Source organism: Pinus tabuliformis, chromosome 5_1 (assembly GCF_031772625.1).
Source record: "Pinus tabuliformis cultivar Carrire ecotype Pingquan chromosome 5_1, CPIR1, whole genome shotgun sequence".
NCBI classification, from domain to species: domain Eukaryota; kingdom Viridiplantae; phylum Streptophyta; class Pinopsida; order Pinales; family Pinaceae; genus Pinus; species Pinus tabuliformis.
The window spans coordinates 813261961-813288278 of record NC_142305.1 but is presented as its reverse complement, the minus strand read 5'-3'; the positions used below and the strand labels follow the sequence as shown (position 1 = coordinate 813288278).

The 26318-nt window shown below is 34.0% G+C and overlaps 1 protein-coding gene across 1 annotated transcript; it reads right to left on the bottom strand.

Annotated features, from left to right (window-relative positions):
* Nucleotides 1–3122: 3122 nt before the first annotated feature.
* LOC149167408 (uncharacterized) lies at nt 3123–3450 on the bottom strand. The gene has a single exon (XM_089431533.1). The coding sequence runs from the start codon at nt 3429–3431 to the stop codon at nt 3141–3143; it is 291 nt and encodes a 96-aa protein (XP_089287659.1). The 5' UTR covers nt 3432–3450; the 3' UTR covers nt 3123–3140.
* Between the last annotated feature and the right edge of the window lie 22868 nt (nt 3451–26318).

Sequence of the window (26318 nt, the reverse complement as noted above, 5' to 3'; positions counted from 1 at the left end):
AGCCTCGAGCCCCTCCCGGATACGGATGAGCATTCTGTTGCAAAATTGGCACTGATGGTTCTGCCATTGAAGCTGTGAGAAGCCCTTAATACCACATTGCCAAGACTCAGTTGATTACTTGAAATTGGGCTGCTTATGGTACTTGTTGGGAATATCAATTCCCCCATAATCATATGTTGCAGATCATCATATGCTTTTCTCTTTTGGGATCAGACAAAGTATCCTAAGCCTGATTTATCTCAGAAAAAAGGCCAATGGTTGTCTCAAGCTGGTGCAGAGGCATGACATCATCATGTGCTAGTCTTCTATATGCATCCCTAATATCATTGTAGGAGGCATGACAAGAGACACCCAAAAGAGCATAGTGATCCTTTTTCCTCCTGAAAGCAATATCCCTCTTTTCTTCTGTTGCAAAACTGGCATTGATGGTTCTGCCATTGAAGCTATGAGAAGCCCTTAATACCACATTGCCAAGACTCAGTTGATTACTTGAAATTAGGCTACTTGTGGTACTTGTTGGGAATATCAATTCCCCCATCTTTTCTCTTTTGTGGATCAGATAGAGTATCCTAAGCCTGATTTATCTCAGAAAAAATGTCAGTGGTTGTCTCAAGTTGGTGCATAGGCATGACATTAGGGTGGTATTTCAGTGCCAGTCTTCTGTATGCAACCCTGATATCATTGAACGAGGCATGACAAGAGACACCCAAAAGAGCATAGTGATCCTTTTTCCTCCTGAAAGCAATATCCCTCTTTTCTTCTGTTGCAAAGCTGGCATTGATGGTTATGCCATTGAAGTTGTGAGAAGCCCTTAATACCACATTACCAAGACTCAGTTGATTACTTGAAATTGGGCTACTTGTGGTACTTGTTGGGAATATCAATTCCCCCATAATTAGAGGGGATTGGAATTGATGCTAATAGTGGGGAACAAGAAGTTTCACACCTTTGACCAATGTTCCATTTCCATATGATAATATGGAACAATCTATATGCAAAAGGAAGTGATTTATTCTCACTAAGAAAGCCAATAAATAGGTCATGCCTAGCATAACTATGTTCAGCTCTATTTTGTCAGAAGTAGTGGATCCTTGTGCTTACTCTTTGAGGAAAAAAAAGACATAAGAAATTAGTTCAGGGAAAATAAAATCTCAGCAAGCCTGATACATGAATATATAACTAGATGTGTTTCACTCTCGTATACATTTTTCCCAAAAATGAAATGTTTAGGGACAAAAAGTGTATTTGGTGAGGCTTTTCCCACAACTAAGAGGTAAGACTATATCCATGCATATTGGGGCTACCAAAAGATTTTAGGTAGGTAAGCAGTATGTTGATTTAGAGATGTACATCTAGGATGGTAACTTGCACCATATCCATGAATCATATCCATACTCACATTGAGGTCAACTGGGTACCTAGTTGATGTAGTGTAGCGATCTATGCATACACTGTTCATGGGAAGAACTTGTAAGGGATGTGTAAGGTATTATGTTTTTTCTACGGTTAGTGCTGATCCTGTTATGGAAAATTATAAACTTTTTAGCCTCCCTGTCTTAGGGACTACTGATACTGATATGCATTGATATCAGTATGTTCTTGATGCATGTTTCACATACAAGAAGGAAGGCCTATGACATATTCCATTACTGGCAATGTGAGGAAGAACCATGAATCTGGCACATTAAAAACACCCAAGAGAATGATCCAATGTGTTAGATCATGCCCAGCAAGGTCCAGTCTGAGTATGGCATGAGGCAAAGCATATCCCTCATAAATTGGTACACTGTGTGTGACACCATCACCAGAATCAAGCACAATACCTAGGATGATAAGTGTAAAATAGTTAGTGACAACCTAAAATAAGATCTTAACAAAATGCATGTGTTAGTGCAACTTATAACTCATAGAAGTATCAATTCAACACAATTATCTGTGGAAATGGACATAAGAGATCCAAAATTAATGGCTGAAAAGGGATGGAATAATAAAAAAGCGTACAAAACTAGCCTTCATTCCCATAGACCAATCTGATCTGAATGAGACATAAATATTAGAAAAACAAAAACATAAATACCAACCTTAACCATTCCAGATCCATTGTCACATACAAGGGGCTGGATTTCTTCTGCATCACCCATTCTCAGAGGAGGAGAAATATAACACTATTCAACGCATATCTAATACCAAAGGACAAAAAAATGATGGATGAGTTTATATGGAAAGTCACTTCTTTTCATTTTAGGGAAAGGCGTTTTCAATATGGATTCTGAAAGAATCACTTTTTTTTTTCATTTCTTCATGGAAATGTGTTTTCCGAGTAGCACTTTGAATGGTTTTTGCCTGCTATAAATTCCTAAGCATTCAGTATGATTGATTACTATTACCTTAAAAGGAATATGGTTAAAGGAAAATATATATTTTAAAAATCGCAAAGAACTGAATATTTAAAAGATTTTATTCATTTTTTTTAATTAAAAAAATTCAAATGAAAGAACATTGATTTATATTATGTACCGGTACATATGTTCCAAATAAGAAACATGAGTACATCTGAACTCAACATAATTAGAAATATATATATCAAAATATACTGATGTAAAAGAATAACCAAATCAAATTCTTTGAGATGGTAACCACTGTAGATCCTGTGATACAGTGAACTCATTCAATGAATTCAATGATCATATCTATTCAATGGGTAACATATGTAACATAGATGTATTGTCAATAAATAAAAAGTTACAGAAACTTGCTAGAATTTCTTTTCTAATTCCGTGTTGTCAAAGGCCAGAAGCTTTAGATGAAGCCTTTTCACTTCAAAGAAATACATAAACTTGCGAGAATTTCTGTTTTAATCCTCTGTTGTCCAAGGCCAGAAGCTTTAAATGAAGCCTTTTCATTTCAAATTTAGAAACTTGATTTTTTTTTAAGAATAGATATACATCATATATTTAGTTTTTGAATAAATACTAACTGAATCTTAACTCTCACCATTTACATCATACTTCAAAACAAGATAATGGCCAATTGAACTGCCCTGTGAAATAACACATATACCATATTACGTACACAAAGAAGAAAAAAACATAGATTCTCTGGAGCTCAGGAAGGGCTGGGAAGAGATACTGAAACAGAGATCAATAGATAGTGCATGTATTGGAATTGAACTCATCTTTAACGACTTCATGAGGGTAAGGCCCATAACTGCTTGAATTCACATACACAATTCTTGGAGGCTCCTCCTTTTTCTCCTCCTTCTTCCCACTTTCCTTCTTCTCCTTCCCACTTTCCTTCTTCTCACCCTCTGCCTTTTTCTCTTCTTTTGCAGGACCCACGCTCAGCAGCTCTGTGTATCCGAATTTCCTCAGTTTCATTGTGACATCCACAGGATCTGCATCCCCCATAACAGTTATCTTCTTCTCCTTCATGTCCACTGCAATGGACTCTACCCCTGAAGTCAAATATCCATTCATTGTTTGTTAGGTCTCAAATCCATTTAATGGTAAGAAAAACCCTTGATTGATTAATTTTACGAATTTTGTAGGTGGGAAGCTTGGATTTACCACTGTTTTCATGTTTGATTGTTTGTGATAAATGTTTGATTGTCTGTGTTTAGAATTTGCAGGGGATTCATTTTTAGAACAGAAAAAGTGTTTTGGTCCTCATGATAGATATTCGAAAAATAGACAATAAAAACATGAAGACTGTGGTAAATCCAAGTTTCCAACCTACAAATTCGAACCACAAAAATTTGAAAACCATTAAATAATTTTTACCTTCAACTCCTGCAACCGTCTGCATAACCCTTCTCTTACATTTTTCATCCTCGATAGTCACTTTCAACACTATTTTCTGCAAATCAAACACATGGGCCATCATCATCAATCAGTGGGTTTAGCAATTCAAGACACACATAACCTTAAGCAGTTGATTTTGCTTGAACAGAGCAAAAATAGTAACTTTCAACACCATTTTCTGCAAATCAAACACATGGGCCATCATCATCAATTAGTGGGTTTAGTAATTCAAGACACACAGAACCTTAAGCAGTTGATTTTGCTTGAACAGAGCAAAAGTAGCATACCTTCATATTTGACAGGAAATAACAGCCTTCCAAAACTCTCTCTGTGATATATGCAGAAGCGAAGAAGCAGAGTATTATACAAATTGGTACAGGGAGCCTTGTATTATATCTTCTTAATGAAGACCCTAATGAAGGGCCAACGAGATACAAACTGATCAGGAATGACCTTACCTTAATCGTAGAGGGTACAGGGCTGTGCCTTGCCACTCCTATGGTCATGATGAAAACACAAGGTTAAAGAAAGAATTTGTAAAATTGATAGTAAAAAAGAAAAACAACCTAGGTTAACTGAGAACTCTTACAGAGCATTTATATGGCAGTGAAACAATGCTTGCCCCATTTGGAAGTAGAGGAGCTTAGTCTCAGAAGGGTTTTTTACCCTCAAAATCTTTTGGGAAAGTGGTATCTGAGATGGCTGGAACAACACTTCTGCACATCTAAACCATTCATAGGCTAATTTCTCCTTCATATATCAGAAAATCTAGAAACACATAGGCTATTTTCTCCTTCATATCTTGGACAATCTTGTGCTCTGAAGTGGTGCTGAAGGTGTACCCACCGTTTTGTAAGAATGTAAGAATATTTATCAATGCATCCATCAGATCAAGCCCAACAAGGTCGAGTCTAAGTATGACATGAGGCAAAGTGTATCCCTCATAAATTGGGACAGTGTGTTTGTCACCATCACCAGAATCAAGCACAATACAAAAGTTAAATATTTTTTGTCTGATACAATACACTCCACAGGGCCAAGGCCTGCACAGTGGCCAGTAGATTCAAGCAAGATCCTGGACGATACAAGTCCACTCCCATGTGACATTTTAGAGAGGACATGGATCCTAGAACAGTGTTTCAGAAAACCTACGGAAGAGCAGTGTTTCAGAAAACGTACTGAAGAGGTAAGATAGGTATAGTTTTAGTTATAACGAGAATTTTAATCTAATGGTGGCAAACATTTTAATCGTCTAACATCAAATCAAAGGGATCATAACAAGACACGTAAGGCAAGAGGGGAGTTGATTTCAAAGGGAAATTCCTTACGGTGTAATTATAAATTTGAGTTAGTTAATTTAAGTGTTTTCATAATATTAAATTCATTTATGTATTTGAATGTATTTTTCAAAAGCTCGTTTTACATAAATAATTTTTTATTATTATTATAAAATTGAGTTATGGAATCTAAATGTTTGATAATATTAAATTCATTTACATATTTTGAAAATATATTTTTCAAAATCTCTTTTTAAATAAATAAAACCCATAATTTCAGTGAAAATTATGTTATTAAATTTCAAAATATTTACAAGCGTATCTATTAATTCATACTTTTTCAAAACCTTATTTTATATAAATAAAAACCATAATTTTACTGAAAATTATCTTATTAAATTTTAAAATATTTACAATTGTATCTATATATTCAAATTATAATTTTTAAAATTATATTTTTATAATATTTATTTACAATTTTATAGGTGTATCACATTGTTAGGATTTGGTGGACGTTTTGAACCAGCTAATGTGGTTCATCCTCATGACAAGGTGAGAAGTTCATCAATGAGAAGGAATCAATAGTACGGATGCATCATTGCCGAGAGTTAGCCATTAAAAATTAGCTGTTGGTGAATTAGTTAATAGATAAAGAAAATAATTCTTTTGGAATTAGTGGTAAGAAGTTATTTTATTAAAATATTCTATATTTAGTTAAAAATAGTTGTTAAGGAATAGTTAAATATAAAATATTGTATTTCAATATTATTGACTTATTTAGTAATAATTTATATCATCTTATTTGTTAGGGATTGACTCATTCGTATCAAATAAAATGTATTTGGTAGAAAACTCGTTGTTAGGAATTTAAAATATTTAATTCCTATATAATTCAATAAATATTAATTAATAATATCAATTTCTATATTAAGATTATTTATTAATAATATAAAATTTAGTTTTAAATTTCGAGAGGGATGGAGCTCCTAATACCGCCGCGCATTATGTCTCACACAGGCTAGGGTATGTCTGCAGATCTCTGTTGCGCGCTCCCCTATGGACAAGACTAGCTTCTTCACCTCCCAATTGGCGTACCTTTTCAACATTGTTTCTGTGCACCATCCCATTTCCCCTTCGTAGCCCCGAGCATATTCCAACCATGACCCCGTTGTGCCCCTCACCGTCTTCCCCTTCTCTGTAGTAAGTCTCTCCTACATCGACGATTTTTTACTTACGAGGCAACTAGCACGAATCTTCCATATCAGTTACGGATTTATACTTACCTAATTATTTTGAAGACCCTCTCGAGGACGTATCCATCTGGACAACCCCTCACTCGAGCATGGATGGTTTTCTCTTCTTTAGCTGTGAATTATTGGAGGTTATTTCTCCCTTACCCTCGATCTTGGGGCCCTCCTGTTTAGTCGTAACCCTACCCGGTCCCTCCCTCTTGGCTGGTTACCACTACTCCTCCTCCATTTCCATCCTCCCTTCAAATTGTGGCCTATTGCATAGGGCCGCACCTCCCCGTTTCCTCCTCGGGCTGCCCACCCTTACCTCCATCTGCCGGATCCCATTTCCCTTCACCTTCTTCCCTTTGTGAACCCTCGCTTAATGCATAAGATCCACCTCCCCCAGTTTCGATATCATCTCCCCTCTCCAACAATTTTACAGACATACCTCCTCTTTCGGATGCCTTCCCCTCTGGGCCAGGTCTAAACCCCTCAGACCCTCCTAACCCTCCTCGCAGCGGACCATAGGAGGACTCCACAGACATGGGTCACAGGTCAGGAAAAAGGCTGAAGTGTGTCAAATCTAGGGCACAAGACGTTATTATCAGTTTGGGTGAAGACATACAGTGGGGTGAAACCATGGACACTGCCGACAGAGTCTTGGTTGGTAGGGTTCGGGGTAGGAACTACTCGGTGGCTAGGCTAAAACAATGGACAACAGAAGTGTGGGGGCAACATTTGGCCGAGCTACCTTTCGTCCAAACTTTTGTTCGCGGATGGTTTGTGTTGCGTTTCGTCCGAGCCGAGCACACAAATTGGGTTTTATCATCCTTTTGTCACATTGAATAGGCCCCTGTGCTTCTAAGGCAATTGAACCCTCTTTTTGACCCAGAGAGGGAGCAACTTGGTGCTGGGCCACTATGGGTCTGCCTTCCAGGCCTGCCGCTACATTTCTGGTCAGAGGATATCTTCAGACGCATTGGGAACTCTTTGGGAACCTACCTGGAGTATGAAAAATCATAACTCTCCACTGGAATCATGGCATATGCGAGGATTTTGGTCCATCTGGACACTAGAGAGGGGTTACAGGAACAAATCACATTGCGGTGGAGGAATTTTCGTGAACATAGATCCTTGTTCACGAGGGGGTCCCTTTTAGGTGCAGGCAATGCCACAAGGTAGGTCACCTCTTCAGGGACTACCCCATGAATGGTAAAGTGAGATTCATGGAAAAGGGAAGGACAATCCCTACAAAGAACCCTCGAGCACCTACAGGCCACACCTCTACTGAAGCAGCAATGGAATGCTCCGCCCCTGAATCAGCAGTGTAAACGCAGACCAAGGAAACTCCAAAGAAGTGTGGAAAAGCACCATATCAGCCACCCTCTCCTGCTCTGACTAGGCCAAGGGTGGCTGTAGAAGCTACGCTATCTTTGTCTATGTCCTATTCTAACCCCTACTCTATTCATATGACTTTTCAATCTAATTGCATAGATGTTTCTGCGAGGTTTCATCAGGTCTCTACTTTCATGCCTCGCCCTCCCATTTATTTGGCTTTCTCGTTGCATCCCCCTCTACCCATTTTCTCCTTCACTCCCCCATCTTTCCCAGAGGTGACCCCATCTTTATCCTCTGATTCTGATCAAGGGTCCCTTTCTCATAGATATCCGCTTTGATCCCTATCCCGTTCACTGGCCCCTGACTCCATTAGCATCTGTCTAGTATCTCCCCCCATCCCCCGAAGCCTCCAAGAGGCAAACCTTCCTCCCTATCCAAAGCCAAGTTGCAGGCAAGGGAGGAGATTGCCTCAGGGTGTCAACTTGCTATAGATCGGGTTCGTAGAGCACAAAAAACCGTGGGCTCGTCTCCCCGTGGAAATGCTTTCATTTAACTATCGAGGGATAGCTAGCCCTGAGAAAAACTAGCTCTACGCAGACTTCTTTGGACCGAACATGTGGATGTCATATTTTTACAAGAAACCCTAGGCCTTGCTGAAGCAATTTCACACCTTCTAGAATCCATGCTTCCTGGTTGGTTTCAACACCCGTACTATTAGACTGTGTAATATTTGGGAAGGCATTAGGCACATAGCGGAAGACATTTTCTCAGCCGAACTAGGCACCAACATCAAACTTGTTAATGTATATGGGCCATGTCAACACCGTGAAGTATTCTCGGAACAATTATTGACCTCCAATCTTCTGCAATCAGACAACATTATCCTCGGAGGGGACCTAAATTTCTCTTTGGGTTTCTCAGAATCTTGGGGTCATCATGCCCAGATTGACCCCCTATCTGCTTTCTTTGAGAATATCCTGGAAAACCACAGTCTTATTGACATCCCCTATGTGAAAATCCTACCTACTTGGAGGAATAGAAGGATTGGAGAGGACAACCTTGCTAGAAGACTAGATCGCTTTCTTATCAAGGAGTAACTTCTGGGTTTGGGTTATATCTACAGACAATGGGTCGGGTCAGGAGGTATATCTGACCATTTGCCGATATACTTTGATATAAGGGGAGGGATGAACAAACCAAAAGCCCCTTTCAAATTCAATTCCACTTGGTTGAAGGATGTAGCCTATACTCGAATGGTATCTGAATATTGGAAGACCCACCCTCCTAATGCTGGTGGAAATATAGCTGAAGGTTTTGTGCATAACCTAAAAGAGCTGAAGAGGCTATCCAAAATCTAGGCACATAACAAGAGAGAACAGGATGATCAAACCCTAAGGGACACTGAATTGGAGATTGATGCTTTAGAATATGAACAAGGGGGGTCTTCACCTCTAATGAACAGAAGGAAAATCTCACCGCATTAATATCTCAGAGAGGAAAAATTCTAAAAGATCGGGAAGAAACTTGGAGGCTGAGAAGTAGAGAAATATGGTTGATGGAGGGAGATGATAATACAAAATTTTTCCACAAATTTTCAAATGGCCAAAAAGCTATCAATATCATATGGAAATTGACAAATGAGTAGGGGAATACTATGAATACCTTCCAGCAATTAGCCTCCCTGGCCACATCCCACTTCAAGCAGATCTACCAGGCACCTCCCAATGCCACTCTTGCTGAAGTCATTCGACTAGCACAACTATTTCCTCGGTTTGTGGATCAGGAGACTGCTATGGAGCTGAATAGGGAGGTCACTATGGGGGGATTTGAGGCTACCTTGAAATGGTTCAAGCGTGACAAAAGTCCTGCACCAGATGGTGTAGGGTATCTACACTTTCCGTTTCAGTTAGCTAATCATTGGTTTCCAATTGCACCATGTACAGTTCACATATTTTTTTGGCACTTGTTTTAGCTTCAAGGCTAAAATTTGTTGAATCAACATTACTTTTGGCTTTCCCCATAATTATCCTACTATGTCCATTATGATTAATAGATCTAAATATTTTTTGTAGACAGTTTATAACAACTATTTTCTTTTCTATCCAATCCATGCCTATTAATAACTCATAAGATCCTAAAGGAAGGATATTTAAATATGACACTATGTGATATCAATTTAAATTCAACAATTTTTTTTTTACTTCACTAGTTACCTTCCTTTTAGTCCCAAGTGCTAACTAGACCAACCATTATTTTTTGATTTTTCATGTCTCCAATTTACACTTTTCCACAATTTGGTGAATGATATAACTTAAGCTACCCCCTGGATCAGTTAAAACATACACATATTGGTATATTATAGTACCTTATATTTCAAGCATAGTACACTGGTGCTCCGCTTGTCACTCCTCTAATGTTGCATTGATTCGAGGAATATTTTAAGCCATATCATTCACTCTAGTTGCATCATGGATAGCCTGAATATTCTGAACGGACCTGGGATTATGGGGGAAGTCCCTCAACAAATGTGGCTCTCTACAACCCCAACATCTTAATCGTTCCCTTTCCTCTACACTATTATTTTTCTTACTGTTCAGTTCTGTGGTTTTTAAACCTATATATGACTCTGTAGGTGGGGTTGCATTTCCTTTAGTAAATTTATTCCTTTGATTATCCTTACTGAAATTTTTGAGGTAGTAAGGTTTTTTTCTTTTCACACCCCCTTCCACCTTGGTGCTTTCTTTACTTTTCCATGATTTACTACTTTCACTTTCACTTCATCCATATTTTTCATGTTATCAAACTCATTTCTCTCCTTGTATGAAGCTAGTAAAAAATTTAAGAACATCTATATTTTGGCCTTCTCTTCCTTAAGTTATGGCACACACCTCAGTGGGTTCGTAAACTTAGCCATGAATTCGTCCATAGACAGTTGTCCCAACCTTAATTCATGAAATTCTTTGGCCCAGTCATTATAGTAGCGCTGGGTAAGATAGCGTGAATTGAACTATTTCTGGAACTCTTCCCCAAAAACTATCTTTTCTTCTAACATCCGCAGAATTTTCACCTCCTCCCACCATAGAGTAGCCTTTCCCTACAACTTCCTAATATTCTTGACCAAGGGTTATTATGGACGGACAAGGTTTATCATGATTGACTACGTCTAACTAAGGTTATCTATCTTTGAGCATGAGTGATAATCAGTGAAATGATTGACCATGGCTGACCATTTCTTGCCATGGTCGACCTTGGTTGACCAATTTCACTATGTTAATGTAAGATAGCCTCATTGACCATGCTTAGCCATGGTTGACGATGATTTTTCATTATTAACCATCATCAACAATTGTTGACCATAGAAACCTTGACAAACCATTATGATTGAATATGTTTGACTAATGTGGTTGACTATATGACTTTATTAATAATTATGAAATAAACCAATATATATATATATACCCTAATATTATACACCTTATTTTGAATCACCAATGTTATAAACCAGAAATCATAAACCATGGTGGTATAAACCAAATATTCTAAACCCCAATGTTATAAACAAAACATCATAAACAAAATGCTATAAACCCCAGTTTTATAACGAAAATATTATAAATTCTTTTATTAACATCTAATTTTATAATATAAAAATACAAGTTTGGATAAATGTCATTTTTTACGATCGTTGATCATGTTCAATCATAGAGAGCTTCTTTGACTGTGTTTAGCCATTCTAACCTTGGTTGATGGTAATTAGCGATTAAGAATGGGTAAAGAAAAAGGTTTTCCAAGTTGAGAGGGATACTGATACTTGACCAAGGTTGATTATGGTTGAAACATATATATTAAACCCTAATATTGTAAAAACCACACTATTTCTATGTAACTTCATTTTAAAATAATGTAGTTCTTTCCAAATTGGATAACTTATAACTTATGAGAAATGTGCTCATAATATTTCATTACATATTATCATGCAACAAGAGAAGTAAATACTTTTACAACATTGTTTCTGTGATTCATAAACTAAAATATAATATAACTATATACTATCATTATTATAATTACAAAATGAATTATATATTGATATTAATAAATTATTTAAATTAATATATATATATATATATATATATATATATATATATATATATATATATATATATATATATATATATCGCAACTCACGTAACACGAGGTCGATTCTGAACGCTACCACTATAACCCCTGGGATGGCCTACTCCTCTCCACAGCTCTGAGCTAGTCCGGGGGATTTCAACTCGTGACCTTCAGTACGGAGCCTGCCTTTTTAAGGAACTTCACCACATTGTGATTACCAACTCACCTACCCCGTGAGACTTAAATTAATATTAATATTAATATTATAATACTAATATATATTTATTAGTATATATTATTAATATATTAATAACTATGCATATGATTAATATATCATAATTATTGCTAATTATATATATATATATATAAACTTTTCCAATTTATAAGATGCATACTTAATGAAATAATAGATTGAAATACTCTCAAGATGTATTTAAAGTCTTCGAGCCCTATATTTTATTTTTCAAAAGTGTTTATTGCTTGGAGCCTAAGGGCCCGAGATTTTGACTAGATAAAATAATATTATTAAAATAATATGTTAATTATTAATTAATTTTATTTTGAAATTAAATTAATATTTCAAAATTTATAATAAATCTTAATATTGTAAGGAAAAAATTATTTTTACATCACTTCTTCATTCTAATATAATGCAGTTCTTTCCTAATTAAATGACTTTAGGAAAACATGGAAACATGCTCATAATATTTCATTATATACTACACGAGAAGAAGTGAAGTAAATATTTATACAATTTTTTTGTTTCCATCATTCATAAACTGAAATATAATATAATTATTTAGAATTATTATTATAATTATAAAATAAATTATATATTAATAATAAAAATTATTCAAATCAATACTAATATTATAATATTAATATATATTTATTAGTATATATTAATAATTATAATTATTATTAATATATCTTAATTATTATAAATCATAATGATATATTTATTAATCAATATATACATATATAAACACAATATATAATTTTTTCTAATTTATAACATGCGTACTTAACCAAAGAAGAGGCTGAAATAAGATGCATACTTAAACAGAAAAAGAGACTGAAATACTCATTATTTGAACAGGTATTTAAAGTCTTTTGAAGCCTTATATTTTACTTTTGAAACATTTGTAAGCGTTTTGACTATATAAGTTAATATTATTAAACCAACATAGCAATCATTAATTAATTTTAATTTGAAACATAATTAATAATTAATATTTTAGAATTTATATCACTTCTAAATGGATTCTGTCTTTGAGAGGATAATGGCCTTGAACCTCAATAATCGACCAGTTTCGTTTTAAAGTAATTATAACCCGAGTTATTGATAGTTATCCTAATACAGTAAATGTGTTGTTGAGGATAATAGTTAATAGTTTTGAAGTTCATAAAAATAATGATCAATTTTCATTTAAACATAACTGTAATATGTGTTATCAATTTTTTTTTGGGTCATGATAAAAGCTTAGAGTATATATTTGATTAAAGTATTTAAGAATTATTTTATTTTAAATTTAAAAATAGAAAATTACATATTCTTTTATTCCATAGATTAAACCTATCAAATTACATTTTGAATTTGAGTGAGAAGAGTCATAAAGAATTCATCCAATTATCGGATGGAAATTGAAATATAAAATATGTTTTATTTTATATTAAAGATAATTGGTAGAAGTTATATTTTTCTAATTACTTTTTCTAATTTCTTTTATTGAAACCGGACAAAAAAAAATTAATTATCAATAAACTCTCATTATTCATTAGATGTTAATTAAGCTCTCATTATTCATTGGGATGTTAATTTATTAACTTTGGCTTCTTGAAGTTTTTCTTTGGCGGAAAGATTACAGCCACTCTCACTGCAAGTAATAACAAACATGGTTCTAATCTTTACTTTTGATTACAATATGCAATAAATAACCCAGTAATAACAAATATTTTTCAAATGTTTTCTTTTGATTACAATATGCCATAAATAACCAAGTAATAACAAATATCTTTCTAATCTTTACTTTTGATTACAATAGGTAATAAATAACCACACATTTTATTAGTTTTAGATTTTATATTACAATATCAATAAATAGTTATACATCTAATCAACCTTTTAGATTTTATGGAAGATTACCATATTAGATTTTAATGTTTTAGATTTTATCAATAAATAGTTATACATCTCACCAATATTTTAGATTTTATAAGATTACCATATTAGATTTTAATGTTTTAGATTTTATAATTGCAATATGCATTAATAACTACACACCTTTACCATTATTTAATTGTTTCAAAACAAACTTGTGCAATCTGATTGACAATCCAATTTGACAAAATTCACTGCACACTGACTACTTTCCGGACGCCCAACTAATGTGACATGTAAGTGGAATCTATATTCAGGAAAGAACTATTCTTATTAACATTTGATAGAAAATTATTATTTATTGTTGTTCATATAGTATGTAAAGTTAAGTATTATTCAATTGTTGTAATAGAGTATATTTATTTTCAATATAGATTTAAAAATATTTTGTAAATGTAGCTTATAAAAATGAAGTGAAGTTCAATGTTTGATTTCATTTTTATAAATAAATATAAAAAATATTTGAATGTGTTAAGTGAAATGAATTGTTTTAGTAATTAAGTGTTAAATAAAATTAATTGCTTAACTGTTTTTATTAAGTATAAGTGCTCTTAGATTTTAGGAAAATAGTTAATTGTGTATTTAACTATTTCTTAAATATAATTTATTAATTTAAAAGGTGATTAAAGTTTGGAATCATCAAAAAAAACTATATAACAGTAAACATTGTTTATATATATATATATATATATATATATATAGATATATATATACAGATAAAAGAAAACAAAATATATGTATGAAAAAAAACCATTTTGCAATTGTAAACATGTTAAATAAAAGAAACATTTTCAAAAACTTAATGTAAAAAATGACTGAGAGATTTGTGGAAAAAAATAGAAAAAGACAAAAATTATGTACAATACAGGGTCCATATGAAAAAATCCATATAAAGCGCAGGATCCATATGGAAAGCACATGTTCTACAATATTACAAAATCTGAAATGTGTGGGGCATGGTAAAAAATATTAGCAACGAATAAGAGATATGCTTCGAATGGGAACAAGCTTGTGCTGTTGCCAGTATACTGCTAGGACGAAGCCCCCTATGACCTCTTGCACTTTTTGTCTTCCTTCCCCATGCCCTCTTCGCCTTGTTGTCTTCCTTAGCAGCCTATCCAGAGTCACATCCCTCGTCATAAAACATTGGCGATGAATTGAAATATTTTATATATTCTACCAAAATAAAAAAAGGCATGAGAGAATGAAAAAACTACATATTTGACTCTTGCGATTCACAAGGGGAGAGAACAAATTTTGTGCCTTTGGAATACAGGGGAACACATGGTGAAAATAATTATATGTTTGAACTGTTGACGATAATGCTTAAATTGAGTTATGTAATTGTTAACAAATTTGTCATCAAATTTTGTGTTTTGAGTTATTATAATTAGGATACCAAATTAATAGATGTAGTTAGTTATCATTCAACATATTATTAGGAGCAGTAGATTAGTAAGATAATGGATAATCAAATTAGAAATATGTTGCCTATATAATAATATATTCATTTCTTCTATGAAGCTATGAGATTCCAATGAGAGTTCGGCTCATGGATTGAGAATCATACTTCTCTTACTTTTGTTTATGTTTTCATATGTATGCCCTTGATAGATTTAACATGGTATGAGACCTAGGTTAAGAGAGATGATTTATATGTAAAGTGTGTGTTGTTGGGAGGAGGTTTCAAAAGTTTGTTAAAGCCATTAGCAAGAGTTTTCATAATTTTGTGAAGCATGTGCACAATCAAGTTATTGGTGGGAGTGCTCAACAGTTAGTAGCAATGGCCAACAATATGAATATTTTTGAGCCACAAATACCAATGTTTAAAGGTTAGAACTTTGGTTTTTGGACCACTAAGATGAAAACATTATTTCTCTCACAAAATTTGTGGGATTTCGTAGAGAATGGTTGTACAGAACGAGATGCTCAAACACTTGCCCACTGGACTCAAGACCAAAGAACCCAGCTAAAGGAAAATCATAAGAAAGATTCAAAGGCTCTCTTCCTAATCCAACAAGCAATGCATGATTCTATTTTTCCAAGAGTAGTTGGAGTAACAAAATTAAAGGATACATGGGATGCTTTGAAGCAAACATATCAAGGAAGTGATAAGGTAAAAATTGTTAAGTTGCAGTCATTAAGAAGAGAATTTGAAACCTTGTGCATGCAAAAATCTGAATCTATTCAAGATTTTCTCACTAGAGTTATGGGTATAGTGAATGAAATTAGGTCTTATGGAGAAGATTTAAAAGACCAAAAAATTGTTGAGAAGATTTTAAAAAGTTTGGCTGCAAAATTTGATGGGGTTTTTGTTGCTATTGAGGAGTCTAAGGATTTAACTCAATTGTGAATGAGCTAATTAGGTCTCTTCAATCTCATGAGCAAAGAATAAATAGATCCTCTGAAAAATATATTCAACAAGATTTTCAAGCAATAGGAAATATGTTCAAAGACAAAAGTGGTTCCTCTCATGAGGAAAGTGAGAACACTTATGCAAGAGGAAGAGGAACAGACAAACATACAAAGGAGGGAGAGGTAGTGGAAGATTCTTTTCTTTAAACAACAAAGGAAGAGGATGATGGCAATGATGGAGGTAAAATATTTAAAATCCCATGTTCAGTGTTTTTATTATAAAAGATTTGTCCATTATGAAAGAAATTGTTGCAAAAAACAAAAACAACAAGCTAATTTTTCCTGAAGAAAAAGAAGAGGTTGGCACTTTATTCTTGGCTTGTGATTCAACTAATAATTTTTCCAAAGAGGTGTGGCTTATGGATAGTGGTTGTAGCAATCACATGACAAGAAACCAAGATGGTTTGGTGCAGATAGATGAATCTACAAAATCTCATGTACTATGGGAGATGACAAGCCAATTGAAGCTAAAGGTAAGGAAACAATTGTTGTGAAGACAAAACAAGGAAAGCCAAAGCACATTAATGATTTTTTATATGTTCCTGGTCTAGCACATAATTTTTTGAATGTGGGGAAGCTCCTTGAAAAGGGATATTTAATTGTTTTCAAGGAAAAGTAATGTATAATCTATGATAAAGATGATCAAAGTAAAATTATTGCTAAGACTAATATGCTACAAAACACAATTTTTTCTTTTAATCTCCCTTGCGAAGCAAGTACAACATTAAATGTTGCTTATGATGATAGTTCCTAGCTATGGCACATAAGGTACAAATATTTCAATATTAAAGGCTTGAAATTGTTATATAACAAGCAAATGGTCAAAGGGTTACCACTTATTTCTTCAATTGATAAAGTCTGTGAAGGGTGTATTCTTGGTAAGCAACATAGAGATTCATTTCGAGTAGGAAAATCATGGAGAGAAGGTAAACCATTGGAACTAGTGCATGCAGATATATGTGGTCCTATGCAAACCTTGTCTCTCAACAAAAATAAGTATTTCATTATTTTTGTGGATGATTTTAGTAGAAGGACATGGGTATATTTCATTAAAGAAAAATATGATGCATTTGTCATATTTCAACAATTTAAAGCTCTTGTGGAAAATCAAATTGGTTATTATTTAAAAAAAATATGCACAGATAGAGGGGAAGAATTCACTTCTAATAAGTTTGATTTTTATTGTAAAATGAATGACATTCAAAGGCAATTGATAGCTAGTTGTACCCCACAACATAATGACATTGTTGAACATAAGAATAGAACAATTGTTGAGATGGATAGGGACATGATGAAAGGTAAAAACCTTCCAAACATTTTTTGGGCTAAAGTTGTAAGTAGATCTGTTTATTTTCTTAATAGATGCCCAACAAGAAGTGTGCAAAATATTACCCCTTATGAAGCATTCTGTGGAAGAAAATCTAGTATTTGTCATTTAAGAGTCTTTTGTTGCATTGCCTATGCTCATGTTCCTACTGAAAAGAGAAGAAAGCTTGATGATAAAAGTGTGAAATGCATTTTTATTGGATATTGTGAGGAAACCAAAGGTTATGGATTGTACAATCCAGAGAATGAAAAATTAATGATTAGTCGTGATGTGTTATTTGATGAGAAAGAAGAATGGCACTGGAATCATGATGTGCAACAACAAACTCCAAGTATTGTTGTACAAGAAGATGAATCTTTTGTTTCTTCAAATCCATCAAGTAATGAAAATAATTCAAAGGCCACATCTACTCCATCATCTTCTGCTACTTCAAGTCTTGTTTCAAGTCCAAGTCCTCCTCCGAAAAAGACAAAATCTTTAAATGAAATGTATGGTTATACTAATTTTGCTTTGATGTCTCAGATTGAAGTAGAGCCAAGGTGTTTTGAATATGTAATAAAAGAGTTAGTTTGGTGCAAAGCAATTGATGAAGAGATGGCAGGGATTAAAAAGAATGAAACATGGGAGCTTGTGGATCCTCCTACTGAAAAATAAGTCATTGGGGTGAAATGGTTGTATAAAACCAATTATTCAGCTGACGGATCAATACAAAGGCACCAATCAAGGTTAGTAGCAAAGGGATATGCTCAATAACCAGGTATTGACTACAATGAAACATATGTTCATGTTGCAAGATTTGATACAATCAGAATTGTTTTCACATTCAGAGCACAATATAAATGGTTAGTTTATCAATTTGATGTTAAACATCCTTTCTAAATGGTGTTTTGAAAGAAGATGGATATATTCACCAACCCCAAGGATATGAAGAAGCAGGAAATGGAGACAAAGTCTACAAACAGAAAATGGCTCTTTATGGGATTAAACAAGCTCCAAGAGCACGGTACAGTAGAATTGACACTTATTTTTTTTTAAAGGGGTTTAATAGAAGTGAAAATGAACACACATTATATATCAAGTCAAATGATAATGATATAATATTTGTGTATTTATATGTCGATGACTTGATATACACATCTTCAAGTAATTTGTTAGTGGAAGAGTTCACAGAGGCTATGATGACTGAAGTTGAAATGACTAATTTGGGTTTGCTCCATTATTTTCTTGGCATAAAAGTGACACAAATGAATGATTGAATTTTTATTTCACAAGAAAAATATGTTTCAAATCTTCTTAAAAAATGGAAAATGGGAAATTGTAAACCCATGAGCACACCCATGAATACAAACAATTTTTTTTTGTAGAAGATGGAGCTGAAAACGTAGATGCTCAATCTTATAGGAGTCTGGTAGGAAGCCTTTTGTATCTTACTACCACTAGGCCTGATAGTATGCATGTTGTAGGCTTGATTTCTAGATTCATGCAAAGTCCAAGTAAGATTCATTTTGGAGCAGCAAAAAGAATTTTGAGGTATCTCTATGGAACAAGAAATTATGGAATTTGGTATACTTCATCAAATAATTTTGGGTTGGTTGGTTATAGAGATAGTGATTGGGCTGGATCTTTTGATGATAGAAAAGCACTTCGGGTTATGTATTCAGCCTTGGATTAGGTGCAATATTATGGTGTTCAAAGAAGCAACCAACTGTTTCATTGTCTTCTACGGAGGTAGAGTATATTGCAAGAAAAATATCAACATGTGAAGCAATTTGGTTGAAGAAAGTATTGATCTAAAAAAATAACAAAAATATGCCACAACTATTTATTTTGATAACTTGTCTACCATTTCCATATCTAAAAATCGAGTGTTTCATAATCGTGGCGAACACATTGATATCAAATATCATTTCATACTAGACTATGCGGCAAAAGGAGAAATTGAAATAAAGTTTTGTGCAACAAATGAACAGCTTGCAGATATATTTACCAAAGCACTACCTAAACGGAAGTTTGGATACATGAAGGATATGCTTGGAATCAACTCATTAAGAATTAAGGGGGAGTTTTGAGGATAATTCTTAAACTGAGTTATGTAATTTCTCACAAATTAGCCAACACATTTTGTGTTCTAAGTTATGAGAATTAGGACACCAAATGAATAGATGTAGTCAGTTATCATTCAACACATTATTAGGGGCAGTAGATTAGTTAGATAATGGATAATAAAATTAGAAATATGTCGGCTATATAATAATGTATTCATTACTTCTATGAAGATATGAGATTCCAATGAGAGTTCAGCTCATAGATTGAGAATCAAACTTCTCTTACTTTCTTTCATTAGTTTTATTTATGTTTTCATATGTATGCTCCTGATATATTTAACATGAAATCTCGGTTTCAATGGCCAAAAGGTGTTCTTTATGGCTTGATGTCCCTCTTTTCATTACAATATGAAAAGAAATAACCACCCCTCTCATTCTCTTGGAAACCTAGAAAGAGAAAATCACAAAGAATAATTAAAAAAGAAGGAAGGAATCAATTATTAAAAAGTGTGGAGTATTTTTTATAGGGCTCATGGCATTATACATTGAAAGGAAAAATAATTCACTAAGCTATTCAAATTGAATTATTTTGTTATTTGTGTGTTTTCCACCTTCATGGTAGATCAAAAATTAAGCTAAGAGAGCAACTCAAAAGAGATTGTTTCTCAATCAAGAAATATTTTTGTCACTGCTAACATCACCCTTGAATATATTTTCTAGTCTTATGTGCCCTTCACCTCCTCCGCTTTGCTGGATAGGTAGAGCTTCCACTGCATGAAATGGGTTAATGTTCCCATGAATTTCAATTTCACCATGATTGGTAATGCAAAAGATTATGTACATTAGTAATATCGCCAGGCTATGTAGTGAAAAGGTCGTGAAATTGTAACGCCAAAAGGGATGATAATGTGAGGAGGAAACCCTAAATTTGTAATTCAATTATGATGCTAATTCTTGACATGTCCAGCCTAGATGATAGAGGAGGTGAATGGATAGAAAAAGACAACTTGTTAAATATATTTAAATATAAAACAATAAAGTTAAAATCAAAAGTTTACATATTAAACAAAAATATTAAAACTAAGAACATTAAATGCAATTACATTCTACAATATAAAACACACACACACACATATATATGTAAAACTTTATATCTATTATATTATATTGATGATGATGATTAACTTCCCCTAAGACCAATGTGTTCTATCAAACATTAAGAAAAGATAGTCGAATTGTCATTCTTCAAAATCTTGTTTTTGTGATTGAAGAGTAGGGAAAGAAGATTTCCAAGATCACTATAGTTGGGCTCGCTTAATAAGTCAGGGAGATTGGAGGTGTGGCTGATGAGAGAGAATTTATAGCGGATATGTGGAAGAGTCGAGTAGTCTAAATGGAAGTGATTTTCATCTTCCACCTTCCTAGTTTCACAAATGTGACAAATTCTATTGTCTGAGGGAGTCTTGGGAGTAGACCATTGCCCGATCTCAGTCCGAAGCTCATGATCATTAGTTCTAATCCTAGCGATGTTCATTTTCTTCTTGGTGCTAGTCAACATAAAGAGAGAATTTTGGTTATTGAGGGTGGGATTGTTCACCTCCTTATAATACCTTAGCTTCCTTTTACCCTCCATCTCCTTAGCATCCCACATTTTGTCCTTAAAACTAGAGTTAATAGTATCTTTAATACTGTCCTTGATCCCCATGATGATCTCCTCATTAATCCCCCAAAGCTTGAGCCAAGACGGAGAATCCTCATTCCACCCGTGTTTGAGGCGTAGGTGGGGGTTTTGACTAAAGTTAGAAGCAATTTTTGGAAGCCTCTTGGATTCCATATTGTAAATATTCTTCTTATACATAAGGTACCTAAACATAGTCGCACTTTCAATGGGGGACATGCCATCTTCGATCAAGAGGATATGATAGGGAGTATTTCCCTTTATCTTAAGGTTATAGTTTATGAATTACTTTTCGATTATATCAATCTTTCTCCATGACTCCCTAGATGTAATGCACCCACAAACTTCACATTCATATAAGATAACAAGGGTTACAAGAGTTTCAAAGAGGAACCTTTTATCACTTGAAATGTAAAGATGGGTTGACTTAAAATTGTTTTCAAGCTCATAATAAGATTTCCAACCTCCAATAATTCTGTTCTTGATGCTATAATTCTAGTTGAGCTGATGAGAAAATTCAATACTCAAATATTTATGAGAAGAAACCTACTAAAGACAATGGTTATCATAGATGAAACTAAAATGAGTGATCTTTCTGGATTTAATGATCATGACTTTAGTCTTTTCGGTATTAACTATCATACCCATCTTGGAGCATTTGACATGAAGAGTCTTAAGGTGCTTGTTTGGGTCATCATGGCTACTTGAAAGAAGAATTATATCATCAGCATAAACGAGAAGAGCAATGATAACAATAGTCAGCTCGATGGCTTTGCAGCACGTAGTTTCAAGACAGTCCTCTTATTCATCGATGTAAATACCAAAAATTGTTGGGGAAATGGGACAACATGCTTAACCACGATATTACATTTAATATCTTTAGACCACCCTTTTCTTGGCAATGACAGTCTTGTAGAGGCAAGTCACAACAATCCTCAGTTCAGGGGGAACCATGATCCCTTCAAGCCTCGTCTAGAGCTTATCTCAGGGGGATAGTGTCGAATGCTTTTCTAATGTCCACAAAACAACAGAAGATATCACTTTTACTATTGCGACATTCCTTCACAATAATCCTAAGGGTGACAAGGTGGTCGATGGTTGAGTGACGTCTCCTAAAACTAGCTTGCCCTTTAGCTCTTTTACCCTAGTTCTGAAGCCAAAGGCTAAGTTCTTTTTCGAGAATGAGTCCATAAAGCTTAGCTAGGATGTGGCTAATCATAATGGTCCTATAGTTATAGGGCATGCTTTTGTCACCTTTTTTAAAGATAGGAATAATAAGGCTTTGTGTCCAAAGCTTAGGGATGCCATGCTTTACAGGAAAATTGAGAAGCTTGTAGAGATGGGGAATGATGATAGATTTTCCCATTTTTTAGATCTTATCTTGGTAACCTTCAATATATTTGGCTTTCCCATTAGCAAGCTTATTAATCCCAAACTTCGCATCTTCCAGAGAAAAAAATATCATCCTTAATAGGAGTGTTTAACATGGTTCCTATGGTGTTTGGAGAGTCATACAATTGCTTAAGATATTTATCACAATTTTCTAGGGGGATAGAATGATTATCTTTAGTCTTACGAACAAGCACATGTCACCAAAACATTAGGGGAACAACTTTAGAAAGGTGGAGAAGATGCTCTTCTCTCTTATTAATATATGCCTTCTTATTCCTCTTAATGAGAGATTTGTATATACTTATATTCTCAAGCTTAATTCTTTCCTTTGGGGCATCTGTAATTTCTTTCTGTGCAATTTTGCAGTCTCTGTCATACCAAGGATAGTAAGTTCTATTATTTTTCTTATATGAAGTATTATTAGATAATTTGTTAATGGTCGTGGAAATGGTAGTATTAAAATGATAATAGATTTGATCAATGTTGTTACTATAAGTGAGGGAGCCTAGATTCCTTTCCAAATCACTTAAGAAAAGGTCGACATTACTTCTATCGAAGTGAATGTGACTTTCGGTTTCATTATTCTCCTGCATGTGGATAATATGCATAACAAAATTGAGGGATAAAGACAAAGGCCTCTGGCCAGAGTGACACTCGTACTTGTTAAGAAGCTCAAAGTTTCTAATATGGTTGAGGACATGGATGATAGAGATCACATAATCCATGATGTTGTTACCTAGGCCATGGAAACAGGTCATCTGACCAAAAAGAGGCCATTTATTAATACTATTACAAATGATTAGATCCTCCGAACTAAAAATTTGAGGAGCTTGGTGTTGGATAAGTTGTCGATTATGTCTTTAGATTTTCTATTGAATCTATTAGCTAAGTGACCATCCTCATCAAGCCATAAGGGGTCAGTGTGAGGGTTCTTACTTAACATAATAGCTTGGTTAGTAGTAGTCCAAGGAGTTGTAGATGTCTTCTTTTAAGGTATTGAAAGAAAAATTCTTATCCACGTTGCTTTTATTATAGGACGCACAGTTGATAGGGGCAAAATAGCAGATTGCAAGGAAGATCCTATTGGTTGTAGAATCAAAGATCTCAAGCCAAATGTATTGATTTAAGGGGCCAGTTTGATGAAGTCCGACATGAGAGGAAATATTGTTCCTAATATAACATGATATACTACCAAAACCTCTCTTGTATGATTTCTTATTCTAGGAAGACCAAAGAGTGAACCCGTCAAGGTGAGGGACACTAGATTTGTCATGCTCCGAAGTTTCAACTAAAATAATAAGATCAATATCACTCGGGATCCAACTTACCATAGGACCCTTACACCATGGAAAACCACAAGAGTTCTAGAAGATGATCTGGTGTGATGCCATTCCCTATTTACCACTCGTGTTTGGGACTCTGTCTCTAATAATAGCTTTTCTATTCCTAATGATTGCCCATTTCCCCTCTTCTCTTGCCTCCTTGACCTTTAATACTTCTTTCCTAAAATCAGCTTGGTCTTCTAGAATGAGGTCTTCATTTATAAATATTCACGTTCCTTTTAAGATTGGGGATTTCCTAATTATATCTAATTTATGGTCATTACAACTAAATTTGACATGGATTAGTCTATGTTAATGCTTAAGTATCTTTCCTACCCTTATTGCTTTGGTGAGATATGTTGTTTGAATTTGAGATTTTGTCTTTATTTGTTCCTTAACTAATTCTGATGTGCGTTGATTGTTCTGTTCTTCTATACTAGCAATTATAAGGTGTAAGGCCCTTTTGTGGTGCTCATGGTTAAGTACAATTAGTTTATTAATTTCCTCTTTTATGGGTTTAATATCTAATTTATTCTCTCTGATATTTAGGGTTGAGTTATTATGTGGTTGTTCTTTTAGATTTTTAATCTCATTTTTTGAAGTGTCATTTCATGTAACCATTGCTTGTTTTTTATGTTTAATTTCTTGAATTATACATTTCATTCCTTGGATTTTAGTCTTAAGTGAGAGTATTTTATTTTCTAACGATTTTTGGCTATTGTCAAGTATTTTAGTTAATTCTAGTTTAAAATGGTTTTCTCTATCTTCTCTTCATCTTTCTAAAGGTTCAATGTACTCATAAAGACTCTTTAAGGTAATTTTACTTGGTCTCCCTTTGTTAGAGTGGGGTTTGAAAAGATGAGGAGTACTCATAGTGGAAATAAGCAAAGCTTAACTAGAGGAGAATGGGTGGGAACTTATGCACTTGTAAGATTTTTATGTAGTTGAATTAATTCTTCTAGACTCACTCGTAGTTGACTTGTACTGCTCTTGCTTCAAAAGTATTCGTTATGTACTCACTCCTCCCTTAAATATGGTTCCAATGACCTGAAATTAGACCTTTGCTTTGGCCCAACCAATAAAGGGAAAACTCAACCCATGCTTTAAATGAACATAGGGATAACACCTTCTTCTTCATCACTTCAATCCAGAGATTTAGAGCAGGATCTATCCCTCTTTCTACTATAATTTGGCACTTTGATGATAGAGAAATTGGCCCCTTGAGTGAATATAACTTGGTCCTTCTAGCAATGACAAGGCTTTTTCTCTTGGCTGAGAATATGTTCTTCAACAAAGATATTAAGACCACTCTAAAAATGGAAATACGACCCTATTTATGACCAAAGTTCCGCCCTAGGCAACTCAGCCTCCACTCAATCTTCATAATTAGTTGAAATTTGGCCTCCCAATAACAAATGAGTAGATATTGCCTATAGTTAATTCAAAAATTCGATCATCAAACAAGCATTAATATGGCCTCCACAGTGGGTCAATTTCGTCCTCCAACAACAAGCTAATTTGACATCTCTCCAAAAGAATATTTTAGTGAACAAATAATGATGCAATCTTTAGATTTTAGCTCGTGAAAAGATATGATTCATCCTCTTAAGTGTTGATAAAGAATATACAATTACCTTTTATCATAAATTGGTAAAAAAATATTTTAAATAGGGTTTAAATACTTTATTTAAATATACAAGGAAGTTATCACTTACAATTCAATTGGTTGATGTAGTGGGGAAGAGAAATTAATTAACAAAATCATTAACATGCTGAATTTGAATAGGGGATGCCTATGGTGTAAATATCCTAAAATGAATTTTTAACTTGGCACTAACGTATTATAATAATGAAAAGAATTTTTCCATATAAATAACAAATTATAATCATTTAATTTTATTTAAATCACTCAATATAATATTATTATAATAGAAAAGTGAAAAACAAAACTAAAACTAAGATACAAAATTATAAAAATGTATTACAATAATATTATTAATTCAAAGAAATTATTTAGTAAACACTAAGAGTTCATAGGCATTATACTAAGGAAAATTATAGTCATTTTTTAAAATTAAAAAACTTATTTCATCCGAATGGAAAATGACATCCACTCATAGTATTCAACCACCCAGAGTATTCATTTACCCATAGAATTTACCCGTGTTATTGTAAGTAGCGTCCGCCCATGGTATTCATCCACCAATGGAATTTA